At 35.0% G+C, this 18,443-nt stretch overlaps 1 protein-coding gene across 2 annotated transcripts in view; it reads right to left on the bottom strand.

Annotated features, from left to right (window-relative positions):
* Nucleotides 1-5,302: 5,302 nt before the first annotated feature.
* Nucleotides 5,303-18,443, bottom strand: part of LOC143214845 (protein gooseberry) — a 63,222-nt gene continuing 50,081 nt past the window's right edge. For both annotated transcript variants that reach the window (XM_076436321.1, XM_076436322.1), the window contains exon 6: nucleotides 5,303-11,934. In XM_076436321.1, coding sequence (XP_076292436.1) covers nucleotides 11,673-11,934 — 262 coding nt within the window. In that variant the 3' untranslated portion in view covers nucleotides 5,303-11,672. The remainder of the gene's footprint in view (nucleotides 11,935-18,443) is intronic.

Raw genomic sequence — 18,443 nt, 5'->3', positions numbered from 1 at the left:
GTCTCCATTAACCATATTATTGATCGTATTCTGTTTACTTCTCTTCCGTTTTCGTTTTCAAACAACAATTCTGCGTTATCTTTATGTTGAGTCTCTTAATACTTGAATAACATCACTCTTATAATGACTGCAGCCACTGATGGAGTTACAAACAACGAGAAAAACAAGTGGTCTAATCTTCTGATACGGCCCTTTTTCATATTTTGGTTAAAAATTCTCCCCTGAAGTGCCATACACGAATAGTTTTCGTAGTAATAATAATTTTTCAAAGTATTTTAAACATACGATACAAGAAATCAATCGAAGATTCATGAGAGAGTACGTTTTTCTTAAATTAATAGGGTGCGTCTAAACTTGTGATACGCACTGTATTCCCACCTTGTCCCGTAATTATTGATTTGGAAGTGAATGGAGGTGATAATTGCAAACGAAAGAAATATTGAAAAGATTCTCGGTGCATACGTCGTTTTCATCTGAAAGTAAAAATTGTTTACTTTCTAATTGCCAATCATTGTTACAAGACAGCTTTGTGTCAGAGAGGCAGAGGGAGGGAAGGACGGCCACCTACTTCATCGGCACAATGGGCCACAAATGCGTGGCGACAGCAGCAACAGATATACGGCAAGCTGATTGCTCGTTGTCGCGGAACGTCCGATTGTCGGCTCTCCTTTTAGAGAAGCTTCTCGATGTCAAAAGCCAATGTCTCTGCCACGGAGTTGATCAGAGTGCACTCGGGCGACTGTGTCTGATGCAACAGGCGAATCAAGAGCAAAACGTGTTAATGTAATTTAGTGCTTGCACTTATACATACTTACCTGAACGAAAACTGAAGCGAACCGTTTCGCGAATCTTAATGCTGTTCAAAATATTGGGTTGTAACATAAGTTCGTAGAGGTTTTATTTTCGCTTTTGTTCTGAATCAATTTACCTGCTTTTTTTAAAATTGTGTACGCCATTCTGAAGTGTTTTTTCCGCTCTACAAGCGTGTTCCAATCGTTATCTTGAATAACGTAGTCTTGAGTAACATAACATAATCTAAAATGGAATTTCCGGGCGGCAAAAATCACCATTTTCGGCATCTATTGTTTTTCGCTTTTCATCAAGGCCAGAACGCCACCGAAGTAGCTAAAAATATCTGCGCAGTGTATGGAGAGGGCGTCATAAGAGAATGATTTGCACAGAAATGGTTTGCCAATTTCAAAAATGGCAATTTTTGTGTGTGTGTGTGTGTCTGGAGAACACACCACGCTCCGGTCGACCTCCCAAGTGCGACGAGGACCGTCTTAAGACACTTTTGAAGGAGGACGGCCGTCAAACGTGCATGGAGCTGGCCAAGAAGATTGGCAGTAACTGCTATGACAATCTCTCGCCACCTTCAAACAATGGGATTTGCTCGAAAATTTGGAGTATGGGTGAATTCAAAATATTCAATACAAATGATTAATAAAAAAAACCCTACGAACTTATGGTACAACCCAATACATTTGAGTCGTTTATTTAGAAAGTGGCCTAAGTCCATTTAAGTTTAAATTGAGATATTTAAGAGTTTGCGCGCGCGTTTCAACGAAATTAAAAATATACGTTTAGGATACCAATGTATCACGCTCCTTAAGTGTATCTAAGAGAATTAAATTTACAATTGCTATTAAAATAATAGCAATTATTAAGTGAATAATATGTGTCTTCTTACCAAAAATGGACTTAAGCCACTTTCAAAATTAACAACTAGATTTGTCATAAAATTTGAAAGAGCCCAAGTCCATTCGATATAATTTAAAATGCTTCAAATTGAAAAAACAATGTTCAATTTATTTTATATTTCATTAGAAAACTTGGAAAACACCGTTCATGCAATTCAGGAAATCTTCTAACGATATAAATTACATAACAATTTACTCCTCATTTACATTTTGTGTATGCGGCAGGGATTTGATGAAGTCATGATGCTCCGGTGGTATACAATCGTAGTAAGTACATCATAGCCTTATATTTTACTGTTGTAATTTGTCTTATATTTTTATAAAGTGGTGTCAATACAACATTTTCGAATTTTCTTGGTCTACCCCGACGTGGTAATAAATTCAGTTCTCTCTGCAACTCTGCATTCTCGTCCATTGATATCTTACGGAAAATTTTGTATGGTTCATTTCTCAAAAAACGCATCTAGCATATTTTTAACCAATTTATTGTTTCTCCTAGAATTCTTTACCCTTTTACAAAATTGCATACTCTAAGAATCTTGTTGATATGAAACCCTCTTGTTTCATTTCATTTAAAATAAAGTTATTACCTTCCCGGCACTTCTTGCTAACATTATAATAATCTTGGGGGACAAACAGTAAGTTATTTTTCTTTAATGACATTTCTACAACGCTGTTGCGGATAGAGAATATATTCCATTCGTTTTCTCACAGGATTCTCTTCCAGATCGTCTCTGGCAGGAAGCGTCCTAGATAACCTTTCATATCATAGTTGAACCCTTTAATTTAGGACCGAGCTCTGGCTCCGATTTCATTAGAACTGACAAAATGAGAGTCTGCCTCTAAGCCCTAATCCCTAAGCGCGATTAGATTACGAACAGAGCATTCCATTCATTGTAGGGGTATATAAACCCTTAGATTCTTACTCTCGTGGGCTAGTACTTCGGTAGACACGTATCGCGTCACGTCGCATAGTGGGTAAAATCGACGTTCTAGCTGTTCACGCCTATTTCACCATTATTTCAATACATAAAGACCACATTAAATAGGTCGTTGGATTCGTCTTGCCGTCAGTTACAACATTATTGAATAAAAAATATATAGTTATAAATAAATAATGAAGGTGACCACAATTTTTTATTGAAAAAAAATTTTTTTTGGAAATTTTTTGTATTGATATTTGTAAAAGACTGTGTACTGATTACTTTTTGTAGGAAACATTTTTTTGTCACACCACCGGAAATGTCTGAAAACTCGTGTGAATAATGAATAATTTGGCCACGATTTCGATCGAACTCACCACTGTGCGCGTGTCACGCGACGCTTTAAACTATCATAACTTCGGATAATGGATTATACTGGAACTAAATTTTGCACGATCTTTTAGAGGAGATCTTGCCGAAAATGTTCCACTTTATCAGAACATGGACATCCCCGGACATTTTAACTTATCCCTTGTCAAAGGTGAAAAACTTCGACAATTTTCCTTAGTTGATTAAATATTTTTTTTTATAATAAATTATGAACAATGATGTTTAGTTCCTGGTGCGTTCTCAACATAGATATACATTCTTCATATAAAAAAAAATTGATCACTTAATCTTCAGTAGGTTTTCCAAGACATCATTATGAAGACAAGGAATTTTTTCGGTGATAAATCGTATCTGAAAAAGTTTGATCTTTGAATGTTTATTGTAACGAGAGTTTTTAATAGCTTCAATTAATATTATCGTTTTCGAATGTAATAGACATTTAAGAAACATTGTGCATTCGTTAAAAATCGATATGTGGACTTTGAGTTTTTAGCCCGTGAACAGCTAGAACGTCGATTTTACCCACTGTGCGTCGTGCTGTATTTCGGAAAGTCAACTTTTAGTGAGATCGGACTAAAGTACCTTTCGAATCAGAGTTAACCATATAGATTCCGCAAGTTCGGTTTAAAATCTATTAGGCAGTGTTAAAGTTGTTTCCAATTCCCCCGCATAGCCAGTGCGTCGAAATTGTGCATTCGTATACCTTCACTATTACCTATTACCTATTACCTACCTTCACTGCATTCGTGACAATTACACAATTGTACCACAGATTCTTATAATTAGAATATACTTGTGTTCTTTGGTAATTAGAGCAAATTTATTAAACCCATAATTATTGTCCAATATCCTAATCAAGTAATCGAACGTCCCCACACGATACAATCTTATCGCTCGGATTGTATCAATTAAATTATACTAGTTACAAGGCCTACTAATTATCCTAGCGACTCCCCGATTTCGCATTGGGTTCGTCCACGAAAACTATACTATTCTAGCGGCTCTCCAATTTCGCATTGGGTTCGTCCGCATCCTAACAGCTCCCTGATTTCGCATCAGGTTCGTCTGTGCTCTTATCCAACCTCCCAGCGGCTCCTCAATTTCGCATTGGGTTCGTTCGCGTCGTTGTACAACCTCCTAGCAGCTCCCCGGTTTCGCATTGGGTTCGTCTGCGCGTCTTTTCTAGTAACTCCCCAATTTCGCATTGGGTTCGTTCACGAAGTTTCACGTTCTAGTCCCCTTTCTTGGTTTTCCGCTTATATCTCGGAAACTATGCGACCTAGCGATAAGACCATTCCATACAATAAAATTAAAGCTGACAAAATTTGCCATAAGATTGACTTGATTCAGTTTTTCGCTATCTCGCATAGTTTCCGAGATATCCGCGCTCACAGTTCACTAATTGTGCTGAAGAGTTAGCTAGTCAAATAAGCCAAAAAACGTGAGGCAAAAATTTCTTTTTCACGCTTAGTGAACTTTGAGCGCGGATATCTCGGAAACTATGGGAGATAGCGAAAAACTGAATGCAATCAATCTTGTGGCACATTTTGTCAGCTTTAATTTTGTATACATAGAATTGGCTTATCGCTAGGACACATAGTTTCCGAGATATAAGCGGAATACCGAAAAAGGGGTCCTTCTACGTGCCCCTTTGCACACCGCTCACCTCCTAGGAGTGGGGACTTTTAGTATGTTTACCTCCTAACTAGTCCAAACAAAGGCCCAAAGTTAAAAATTGTGTTCCTTCCATTTCCCTCTACACCCCCCTTATGAGCATTCATTGACTGGACTATTCCTAGCAGCTCTCTGATTTCGCATCAGGTCCGTCTGCGTTTGACTCCATTCCTAGAGGCTCCCTGATTTCGCGTCAGGTTCGTCCTCGCTGTCTATAATCCTAGCGGCTCCCCAATTTCGCATTGGGTTCGTCCGCGTACCTTAACTAACAAATTGATATCATATTCCCAGGGTAACAAGTCGTACTGCTCGCGGCCCTGGCTCGTAACATCACAAAGAAATAGTAGAACCACAGGATCTAAGAAACAGCACGGACCCGAAAGTTTTAGATCAAGGCTTCACTGTAATATTTAGACTGCGGATCTTTATGCAATTATGGCTTTTGAAGATTTTCAAAAAATGCTGAGATATAAAATATGACAGAATTTAGTACGATTTTCATTTATTTCAGATCCAAAAATTGATTCCAGTTTCTTAAAATTCGTATGTAAAAATTGAAAATTGCATAAACATCCGCAATCTAGTATAAAATGTTTACGATGATTTTGGGTAAGTAACATGTAACTCGGTAATCTTTCAAATGTTTCTTTATTCCATAAGAATGAATGACACATGAGAATTATAAGTAATAAATTACAACAATATTATGTGCATAATATAAAATAATTTTTGTACAAAAGGGTTGCAATTAACTGGCTAGGTTAATTATTCAATTGATAACATTATAACGACGATCGTTCTAACTATTAATCATTTTTGTTCGATACGCGCGGTTTAGGGTATAATCTCAACATCGATTCTTCCCTCTCTAGACGAACATCTACAGCATAAAAATCTAATTATGTATACATAGAAAGGCAACCGTAAGGCATTATGTATACCTGTATGTTGTATTATTTAATTATCTAATCATCTGATTGCATAAGTTCGTGCCCAATTTGGAAATACAATTCAATGGTTAATAAACAATAGTGACTATATAATTCTTTTTTTACACTCGGCCGTGGTTTTTATTTATGCAATCATCTGGTATAAGTTCAAGATTTTCACGCCGTGCTCGAAACTTCCGCGATTTCAACGTGCAAATTATAGCTGCGTGAACAAATTGATGTCTCTCTTCGTTGAAAGTAGTCGCTCAATTTCGTTGACCTGGCTCGGATTTTTATTAATCATCAAAGGAAATATTAATCGAACATTCATGTGCGTATTTACAGTCTCAATTCGGACGCGCTCATTGCGTCTCAATTTCAGTAGGTACTTTTACTACGTCATCATAGCGCATATAAGACACTTGATTGATTGTATGTACTCCTTAGGGGACAGTATTGAATAACTGTATACGTCGAATTTCATAGAAATTCAACGAGAGATAAATCATTTCGGGATTCATTATATCCGATCTGGGTCTGTGCACATAAATATTTACCCCGTCTGTAAATCCACGTAGAGAAAGCTATAATAAACCCGTAAAATCGCTCCGCTACGGATAGTGATCTTAATATTAACTCAGAATATAGAAATATGTGTGTACAGCAAACTCGCGATATTTTTCCAACGGCCTGTGTTCTGAACGGAGGCATATCGTGTACAGACTTTCCTTTTTACGACTGCGTCTATCGCGCCGACTTCGCCGGGAGTACGAAAGCCGAATGTAGAAAAGGACAGCATGTAAATACGTATCGGTGTGAACCACTACTAATCGAATTACAAAACTTCTTCATTTTTCATTATTTTTTAATGGGACTTTCACCAACTTATTTCTGTCATTTTTCTGATTAAAATGACACCAAACACGATATAATTTCGACTGTGTTTAGTGGTTTAATCGACGGTGAAAATTTCTAACGCAACGAAGAACAGCGTATGGTAAATTCTTTGAACTGTGCCGGCGACGGCAACTGTCCGCGTCTCTTTCTTTCCCACATGCTGTCCTTTCTTGCGCCGGAAACTTTTATCGTCGATTAAACCACTAAATACAGTTGAAATTATATCGTGTTTGGTGTCATTTTAATCAGAAAAATACCAGAAATAAGTTGGTGAACGTCCCATAAAAAATAAGCAGTTTTGTAATTCGATTACTGGATAAATTCTGGGTAGAAAGTCGCAGTAAAATATCGCGACTTTATTGTACATTAAGAAGATACATCTAAGATCTCTGTCACAGTTTGCAGTCATACAAAATTAATATATCTAATCAGTCTACTGTAAGGACATATTGGACTCACGTAAAATCATTTCACATTCTCTCATTCTCGTATTGCACTTTTACTTTTCCCTTGGAAGAAAAGTGCACGTATACAAACATTAACTATACATTTAAAAGTACAAGTGTGCATGGTAAAAACGTACATGGAGCAAAAAGCTGCATTCTTGCAACGTTATAGTGTATTCTAAAAAATTTCAATCCATATACAATTTTATCGGATTCACTGATTATATTATTGGACACCGGACTTTTATGCATTTATGGCGTATGAGAGTTTGTCAAAAAATATTAGAGTACGAAATTCGATAGAATTTGGTACGATTGTTATTAATTTTGTATCTACAAAGGCCATTGCCACTGACAATAAGATTCCATTCGATTCCACTGTCTTAAAATTTATCTAAAAAAATTAAAAATTGCATGAACATCCGCAGTCCATCGATTATAAAATAAATTACGCGTTTCGCAATGTATGTTTTGCGACGAGGCCATTTTTATATTGAATTCTGTACATTATACAAGGAATAACTCTTAAGAGTGCAACTGTTTCCAACGATGCTGGAGTTTGTTCGTGCGGTATAATAAACGTGTACGCCATTATCGATAACAATATTATTAACAAAAAATTCGCTTTACGAGTTCGGGTGTATATGTATACGTATAAAGCCTCTAAGTTATAGCATTTTGTATGTATGTATAGTAATCTAAGGCACGCGATTGTAGCGATAGAGGCACTGGCAGTTATATGTAGTAATTACACATTAAATATGTTTAACTTATGAAAACTTAACTGTCGCTTTATAGTCAGCGAATTCATAATGTACACACCAGCTTTGTCGTTTTCTTTGAACCTGGAAATGTGTTTGAACACATTTGCGTGTCCTACCTGGATGGGTAGGTATTATACAATGTACACGTTATACCTACAAGAAACCTAAAACTATGAAATAATAATAGAATAAAATAATTTCTATTTTCTGTACATATTTGCAAATCGATCCATTTAAAGTGGTTGTTTAAAACTTAAAGCAGAATACCTAATCTCATCACTACTCTCTGTGGAATAGCATCCACTAATTAGATCATTATAAACATTATTAACTTTTATATATACATAGTGCACAAAGTAATATAATGTACAGTCAGCCCCATAAGTATTCGTACGCCCTTTAACTTTTTGTATTCGGAGCTATTTTCACTCGAAAATTAAACATTTCTTTCTTCCTTCCTTCTTCGTGATTTTATTCATCTAATGCATATGAAATTTATATAATACCTCATACAGCCAATAATAATAATTGATGAAATCAATCGTGTATAACATACATTTTCTGAATTTCTTTTTTCTGAAACACTGCGTGAAAGAAATTGACGAAAGATCGATAAACAATAAACTAGTGATTGAAAACGAATCGAAGATTATACATCCGGTCAAAATGTAGACGACAAATTAAGAAGAAAAGCGATTACACTCACCCCCATGAAGATTAAGCTTTGAACAATGGATTGACCGATCTATTAAAACATTAAAAGGGACAGCTCCTCATCAGGACAGTCAGTCGTTAAAGAAAGTTAAAGAAATCCTTACGTCATTCGACAAATCAGTCAGTATTCAGAGTTATGATTCTGGTTCAGGAGTTATGCTTGCTTAAAGTTGTGCATTTTTCAGTGTTTTTGACAGGTAAGGGCGCCGCTATATTGGGTTGTAGTGACGACCGCGAGTCGCTTACGGAGCAGAACAGAATCACCAACCAACTCATTAATTATTCTGCTCGGTAAGCGACCGTAACTACAAACAAATATGGCAGCGCCCTTATCTGTCAAAAGCACTGCAGATTGCTCAACTTTAAGCACATAACTCCTGAACCATTGATCCTACAGGATCGAGACATCGATGTGCAGCCGCTCCGGGTACAAATCTACTGGATTACATACCAAATACATCATAATGTATAGAAGAAAGGCACAAATTTTGAGTCCGGTAAAGTAAAGTTTTACCCGAAAAAGAATCATATAGAACAGAATTATTCTAGCTAGGAAGAAATGTTTAATTTTCGAGTAACAATAACTTCCAGTGCGAAGGGTTAAAAATTGTGGGATTCGTGGTTTTTCACGACTTTTAGTCAGTTTCTGTTCAAAATCCACAGATTCTGACATCTTTGGACGCGTGTCGTTTTTAGCATGTGTGTGTAACTAACATAGATGTACAAAATGCATATTTTAAATTTTTATTCCGGGCTCAAATAAAGCAGTTTTGAAAAGTGTCTCTTTTATTTTATCGTGTAATTGGCAATTGCAATTTCTGCAAAATCTTTTTTGTACACCATTTGGCAAACTAATTCTTCTAATTGCTCAAAAAAAGGTCAGATCGTTTGGTGCCATTTTTAAAAAGTTATACCGTTTTAAAGAGCGTACGAATACTTATGGGACTGACTGTATGTACAAATGGTCTGCGTATACTATTTGTTATACTATACGTTGAATTACATACATGTAGGTAGATCAATAAATTTATTTTGCATAAGTATGTTTATGTGTAAACGGCGGATCTTTATGCAATTATGGCTTTTGAAAATTTTCATAAAATGCTAGGATATAAAATACGACAGAATTTAGTACGACTTTCATTTATATTTCTATTTCATTTATTTTTATTTTATTTGATTCGAGTTTTTTAAAATTCGTCTACAAAAATTGCAAATTGCATAAACATCCGCAATCTATTTATGTGAATCCGTAAAGTGTATCCTTGAAAATTTGATTTGAACGATGTAAGACAATGTAAGAGAAGAAATCCCATTATATATACAAGGTGATTCGTAATATGTAGGGTCCGCTTTTTAGGAGTGAATAAGGGACACAAAAGAATAAAATAGTTCATACCAAGATATATGTCCTACGTAACCTTGTTTCAAAGTTATAGGCACTTTTGTGTTTTAAGGGGTCATTACACATTCTCGGGTCGGAAAAATCAACTGTTTATAAAGTATCCTATTGGAAAGTATCATATTTCAATAATCTTCTCTGAGAATTTCAGAGGAAAATTCGAAATACTTTCGAAGTTATAGACGATTATAGCAGGCATAGCTGATTGGACGTAAGTTTTGTCAAAACTTTTTTTTAAACGCGTTTTTCTCAAAACAACGTTTTTGTAATCGGCGTGCATGATAACTTAAAAACCATTTAACCGATCGTTCTGAAATTTCAATATGTTCTTCTACACAACAATAGCCCCAGTACAGACTAGAATAAATATGATTGGTTAATTTTTTCCTCAATTTTTAACGTTTTTTACGAAGAAAATGCTATTTTTGAGACCACCAACTTTGGAGGTCCACCATTTTGTGAATTTTTACTCGAACAAAATAATCGTAGTCTATACTGGGGCCATAGTTATACTTTTTCTAAGGATAATTCTTTTTTTCAACGTTCCAGTGAGCCTCAATCGTGCACGCCAGCAGACCAAAATTTTTAAAATGACTTCCATGAGACTGCAAAAAACCCTTATAAAAAATATGTCAAAAATATTACGGACTCAAAAAATATGTTTTTCATTACTTTATCAGTCCCATAAAAATTATTCAAATTTTCGACCGAGAAAGTGTAATGTCCCCTTAATAATCCGCCACATCTTATCTTCATAGAAGATGCTCGGGCCTCGCATATTACGAAATATTATGTCAACCGAATTCATTGTTTGTAAATTCACCAAAAATTGTTTTCAGAAATGATATCGCCTCCAGAATCCGAGATTAATGAATGAATATGATCGACACAGATAGTTATTTTCAATAAATGATTTCGTGCTTGTCATATGCTATCTGTACATCTGCCACAATTTTTTACAAGTGCTAAAATGCTTGCCAGAAATGTTTGTTCTCGCCAGTAATTAATGCAGATATTTACTCTGTACCGTTAATGTAATTTCCAAAAGATCTAACATAATCACTAGACTCTGGATTTTATGCATTTATAACAAAAATGAGCAAGAGCAATTTAAAACAGTGAAAATATTAAAAGATTTTGAGAGTATTAATATATTATTTTCATCACATTAAAATTATTAATGAAGAACATTAATTTATATTTAGCTCCTGCGTTTTGCAATTGATGCAGAAACTTTTCATTTTGCATAAAGATCCGCAGTCTGATAATCACACAATTCGCGGCGTCCCGTTACTTTTCAAACGTTGCTGTTAATTATTAAAATATACAAAGTTCTCAAATATAATTCCATTCTCACGTAATCGCTCAAGACTATCGGTACATGAGGGTATAACCCAAAGATATTATATTGGGTTGGAACGAAAGTTCGTAAATTGAAATTGAAAGCTAAAATTCAGATATTTATTCAGAGATTTATTCAATAACAAATTTTCCATTCTGTTCTATTACTTCTATCAACTTCTTGCCAGTTTCGAGGTAACTTCTCGTGTTATTGAATAAACATGCGAATAAATACCTTAATTTTATCTTCGATTCTTAATTTGAACCCAACCCAATATTTTAAACTTTTCATGTAGGTACTTCCGTCGCGTCGTCGAGCAATCAACAAGGCACTTTAACGTGAAGGCACTCGATACGTGTCTATAATTTTCTCCTAACACTTGAATTACTTCTAAGGTCACTTTCTGCCCCGTTTAGTTGTAGTGACGGGGATAAGATGTTTCGAGTAGAGATGTTCTCTCAATTTGACTACATTAACGCAAACCTTGTTATTCAGTGGACTCGACCGCACACCTGTGATTCTATTCCACCTAAATAAGGATAGCCACTTTTGGCCTCGCTGGGACTGTGAGGCGTTACGTGATGGCTGATCGCAGCTGGAGTTGGTACTCCTGAAGTTGCACTCTGAGCCATGCATGCACTCATGTTCGACGCGGTGGAACTGAGACTGCCGCCTAGACTACTCAGGTTCAGATTGTTGGACGCTAGATTCGAAGCGAGGTTGCTGCTGCTGTAATGGGAAGCGTTGAACAACCTGAAACAGAAAAACGAAATGCATATGAAAATCATAGTTTTTCGCGACTTTTGGTCAGTTTCTGCTTAAAATTAAAAAATTCTCTCACAAATTCTTACATCTTTCGATGCGTGTCGTCTTTTCTGCGTCAACCTTTTTCGATGAAATTTTCAGCACGTGTATAACTAACATACATCTACAGAATGCATATTTTAAATTTTCATTACGGGCTCTAATAAAAAAAGAGTTATAAATGGTGCCTGTTTTACTTTCTCGTGTAATTCTTAGCAATTGCAATTTTTTCAAAATCTTTTTTGCATGTCATTTGGTGAATCAATTCTTATAATTGCTCAAAAAAAAGTCAGGACGTTTGGTCCGATTAGAAAAAAGTAATACTGTTTTAAAGTGCGTTCAAATACTTTCGTGGTTCACTGTATGTTATCTTTAGACAGCGGATTTTATGCATTTATGACAAAAATGAGTACTGTCCAGAGAAAGAGTGTAAACTAGCCGGACAGGAACGGGGAAAGAAGCCCGACCATTCAGATTGCCTTTGCGTTCCTCTAGCTCCGTTCCCGTCCCGCTAGTTTACACTCTTTCTCTGGACAACAGGCGTAATTTAAAATGGTAAAAATATTAGAAGAATTTAATAACACTGTTGTATTATTTTCAACCTATCTAACATATTAAGAAAGAAGAATTTCCATTTCACTCCAGATTGTTGCAATTCAGCTATAAAAATTTTTGTTTCGCATAAAGATCCGCTGTGTATTTAGTTATCTTCAATTTCTCGAAAACTACATAAAATTTCTGAATGAAACACGCAGTACATATCGTAATTGCTACGATGCAGGGAGAAGGAACCTGTTACATAGTAAATAAAGGCTTTCTTATCAAGCAGAAGGAAAACAGAGATCTTGAAGGCGAAATGATCGCACACCGAGCTTTGCGGTAATATCGTTCACTAGTCTGTGAGTTGTCATGCAATTAACAGTTCGTTTCATGATGTGAAATTACAATTAAGCACGAATTCACAGTCGAATGAAACCCACAAAAATACATAAAGTGTGTAGTATAAAAAATAATATGTGTAGTGTAAAAAGATAATTTTTATTAATTAGTAAATGTTATTGTGTTTTTGCCCACGAGGCAATAATTTTATTAATTGCGCTTTAAAACAATTGATTACGAAAAATGAAAAATCTAATTTGGTCAACCAAGTCTGTCACCATATTCATCTAGCGCATATTACAACAATTTTTAGTATTATTTTAACCCTTTGCACTCGGATAATGTTATAAGTGGTTCGTATATTTATAATGAAAGTATTCATCTTTCTAACACAAGAAGATGTTCAAGTGCATAGTTTCAAGTATTAATTTAGAAATAAGAATATTATTTCATTGTCCACGGAGATATGGAATTTTTGGCTTTTCTAAAAGTGTTATTGTATTTTGTACAAAAAAAATTAGACATACGGAGGCATTCTTAATCTGTTTATAATTACATTAACATGACGTTGGTTTTATTACTTTTGAACGTTTAAGCTACCTAATTGTTCACTAATATGTTTTCGAATAGTTTTAAGTAACCACGTAACGAATACGTATAATAAAATCATATTATCGAATTTAGTTCCAGTCGTTACGAACACATATGCTAATAAGTAAATGCATATTGCTCGCGATTTCAAATTTGTACGTGGATTACATTGTGTTTACAGAGTGTAGGACTCTAAAAGAGCACGAAAATCCATTCGTAAGCCTGTGTTATCCGAGTTGCGCCAAGTACTAAACCCTCGGCACGCTTTCAATCGAATATTTTTGCTGTTTTAATTGAACTTCTCGAATGTAAATTAACGTTTACTGTCTTCGGATTCGGTAAATTGGTATAAACTTGCAAGGTTTTTATGGGACCGCAAGGCAATCGTCGATTACACGTGTCTCCCTGCTGTATTGTGATCAAAGCATAACAGTCGATAAGTATTTAACTGAAACATTCGGTAGCCCCTTTAGGGATCACCAACGTTGAAAGTTACAAATTTCTGGCGAACTTACACCGAATATAAAGCAGGTCGGTGATATTATGGTCGCCGAGTGGAGCGACAATATTAAAATATTAACGCGGAGCAATTTTGCCTCCATAACCCCGAGATGAAATTCCCTTTTCGTTTGGTGAGTCTCAAAGTAACCGCCGACAACTTCTCTCTCGTTTTGCCGTGCAATCAAAGTTCACTGCTCGTTTGCAAGCCGATACTGTACGCACACGGATAAGGGAGAAACTTTCACGCTTGTACACATACACAGACGAATCGTTTAGGGCGTGTCGGGGCTGCCAACAACCGATTTCAAAACGGAGTAGCGGTCCTTTTGACCGTTTCGGCACAGCAGCCACGGTTAAGAACCCCGAAGCGTACCAATGCTGAAACCATTTAATTCCTCTCTTCTTCTTTTCTTTCTTTATCCCTCTCTACCTTTTTCTTGTCTTTCCTTCCTCTCGCCGACCTTTCTCGTCGTCTCTTAATTTCTTTTTACGAACGAGTGCAGAACCTCGCGCGGAAGCTTCGGCATCTATGTATACCTATGCATACCTGTATGTATATTGCGTGCCTCGCTGATCGGTCTACAAATCTATTTTCGCCTAGCGGACCCCGGCCACAAATCAAATTCACTTCTATAGAAGTGTTAATGAATTCCGCTGAATTTCAGAATGGAGGAACAATTTATAACGCCGCAGGGCCAGAGCGTTCAAGAATTCCTCGGCAAAGGACCAAGAACGGCGTCGCGTCGGCGTCGCACAGAGGTCCAGATCGAGAAATTCAGTGACTTTCTGCCCAAAAACTTTCTCGTATCGATATCTAATCGATGAATATTGCTCCTAAATGTCCATGGACTTCGAAAATGAAGAAATTAGTACAATTTAATAAATATTATAGTTGTAATAAACGTTGAAAGTCGGACATTTTAAGAAGAGTATTTCTTATGAGAAAAATTACTTCTCTTTGACGCGATGCCCTGACGTCCCTATTTAATATTTCCTCTCGCTTCTTTTTTAAATTGAAGAGCAGATTTTTGCGATAGAAAATCATATCTTACATTATTAATTAGTGTGCATATTATATTAAAAGTCAATGCTGAACTAAATGGAGAAGATTTTAAAAATTCTTTATAATCGGTAAGGGATATCTTTCAATTCCCAGGGAGTCCCACCTTCTAACAAATTGAAATATCTTTAGTAAACCTTCCTCTACTTAATCGTGTCAAAATTATTTCGGTATTCGTCCGCCTCTGCAAATTATAGCAGTTTAAAACTGTTAATGTTACGTCGCGTCCCCTTGCGCTTTACGGGCTACGTTTGTATTCTCCGACCAAACTTTGCAAAGCAATACGGAGTTTTTCTCAACGAACTGTTTGGATTAGAGTCATTAGAAATGTTTATGCTATGGCGCAGATAAGCCTTCAAATGAGTCTTCGACTTTCGGTCAATTATTATCGGAGGAACCTCAGGAAACACGTCACTAAGACTTTAAAGAATTCAGACACAAATATACGAGAAAATTTAGCAGAACATTAACAAATGAAGATATAGTTTATAGACTGTTATTAACATCTGGCCCGCCCATATCAGCAATGCGAGTAGAATCGTCTAAGAAAAAAATACAGAATTTATAACCGGAAGCTGAAGCATTAATAATTAAGTAACAGAAAAGGCAGGCTTTGAAATGCATGGACTATAAAAAATTAATACTAGACAAAACCATTTGAGAATGAAGACTGACAAAGTATAAATAAATATTATTTTTTTTATATTTCATGTTATTCATTATATGCTATTATTGTAATATCATAAAACCGTTATTGATATCACATTTTTTTCTTAATCTACTTATAACCCATCACTTGGATATTATTCATTTGAAATGTCATATCGAATGTTATACAAAAATATCACTAAACTATTATATATTATACACTATATCATAAATATTATGAATTATTATTAAAAATATCTTTCTTAATTTAATTTAAGCGTTTTTACCTTCTTGTTATTATACTTTTTGTATGCGCTGATTAAAAAAAGTTTCCTCAAATTTACATTTTACCCGCTCCATAAAACATTTTACGTATGAAACGTAAATATAAAATACATACTTAGAAAGTAAAAAAATGGTTTGGAAGATTGTATTTAAACCATTTTTTTTAGTCAAAAATATCAATGACATTGATTAAAAAGTATTGTTTAACAAATATAAAAAATATTTATTTGTCTGTAGTTGAAATCGACTATGTTTTAAATGAATTTTAGTGCAAATTTCATCCCGATATCTCTTATGATTCAAAAGTTATAACTAGACTGCGGATCTTTATGCACGTAAAACATGCAAATATGTACAAAAAATATGTAAATGTGCACGGAAAATATGATCAGAACTAATACAAAGAGATATTTATCAGTTATGTTTTAATTAACAATTTATTTTTATGCGGAAACACCATATAATTTGCGTTACAATAAGTTGCTAGTAATTTTTCCATATTTGTAACACTTAATTGTTGCCGTTTGTCAGTTAATGTTGAGTTATATGCTGAAACAGTACGTTCTATGTACAGGGTATTAAGAAATGTTTGGTCTTGGCAAGCATAGGCGTATTCTACATCTTCGGATCGATGGAGATCTGTAAAAAAAAGTTGCTGCAAAATTGTCCTTAACCTTGAATTTCAAGGACAAATTTTTTTTTATTTTATTGTATTCTACGCATCATGAGGATAAAAAGTGTCAAAGGAACTATGGGTCAAAACTCAACCGTTTTCATAAAAAATAATAGTAGAGTTATTACTAATATATGAAGCATGCAGTTACTATTGTTGTTTATCTGTTGTTTATCGAAAATCTAACATAATCAATCATAATCAATATTACCTTCTAAGTCTTGAAAGATGTTCATCTCCTATTTCTTCTTCTAAGCCCAAGAACCGATCCATTCTGATTAATATTTCTTAATAACCGAGCTTGACTGCCAGCTTCAATATGGCCACCATTGTTTTGCAAACAGGTCTCTAATCTGTTCTGAATATTGTTTATAACTCGCTGATGTAAATTTGGTATACTTCGTAAATGTTGGAAGACATGCTCTATTCGAATTTTCAATTCTTCCACAGTTCTTATTTCGTGCCCCGATTTATATGTATATCTGTTGATTTCCCGCTCCCCATAAGAATCTAGTGAGGGTCACTCGAACTGTGTTTATGTGGCGTTTAACGCTGTAGCGGTGTGTTTAAATTCTCGCCAAGACTGTGTCTATGTCAACAACTACAAGTTCCATTTGAAATCTCCAATTTCTGTGAATAAAATTCATCTTGCAGCCAACAAAACATCCACATCAATTTTTGGCAAAACGGTTGAATTTTTACCCATATTTCCTTTGACACTTTTTACCCTCATGATGCGTAGAATACAATACAATAAAAAAAAATTTGTCCTTGAAATTCAAGGTTAAGGACAATTTTGCGGCAACTTTTTTTTACAGATCTCCATCGATCCGAAGATGTAGAATACGCCTATGCTTGCCAAGATCAAACATTTCTTAACACCCTGTACATCACAGGATGTAATGGGTGCATATTTATATTTGCTCCAATATCGCTGTGGTACATTAGTTGACACATTTTCATCGCTTAATATCCTCACGGGTTTAGATATTTCGCATAAACTAGGTTTCTTTTTTATCACTGCATCTATTTTAACACGAATTTGATCACCACATTTACCAGGAACAGCTCTTAAATGTTCAATACAGTCCACTAATATTTTCATTGAATTTGTTAAGTGTAAACCGACAGTTTCCAGTCTCTTCATAGTGGCTGAGTTTGCAAATGTACCTTTATAAACGTCAAATTGTATGCAACTTGTGTCTGTTGCAACACATTCTGAGCTGTTGCAATTGCAACTATATCATCTTCATGAAAATCGTCAACTACTTATTTACAGAAACAAAATAAAGATCGTGAATTAATGATTTTACAGTTTTCGGATGTTGAGAAAAAAGAATAGTCGAATCTCTTTAGTTTTATTAAAATTTACGGCATAAAATATTGGAGTCAAACAAATCGCAATAAAATATACTGAAGTTATATAAAAGAGATATGTAACGTAATGTGCATATGCACGTGGTAGAAAACATATGCAATATGCAAAATAATATTTGCATGTCGATATATGTATTTACATAAACATCCGCAGTCTAGTTATGAATGATTATTAGATCGAGAAATTTGGTGACTCTTGAACCATAAGAGATATCGGGTTTTACTTAAAAATATGAATGAAGAACATTCTTTTACCTTGAACATGCATACCTCAAATTTAGAATACAATCCGTTGTTTATTAATTATTTAATTCTTAATGGACTAACGAAAGTCGACGAAGTTATTTCCCTTTGTCATGGAATATTTTCCGAGTTCCAAATAGTTCCGCATTTTTTTCAAATTTGAATATGTTCAGTATACTTTTCCTTGTATGTTGAAATGTG

The sequence above is a fragment of the Lasioglossum baleicum genome, chromosome 13 (genome assembly GCF_051020765.1).
Source record: "Lasioglossum baleicum chromosome 13, iyLasBale1, whole genome shotgun sequence".
Taxonomy (NCBI): Eukaryota; Metazoa; Arthropoda; class Insecta; order Hymenoptera; family Halictidae; genus Lasioglossum; species Lasioglossum baleicum.
Note: the sequence above shows the minus strand (reverse complement) of the source record. Positions and strands in the feature narration are given on the sequence as shown.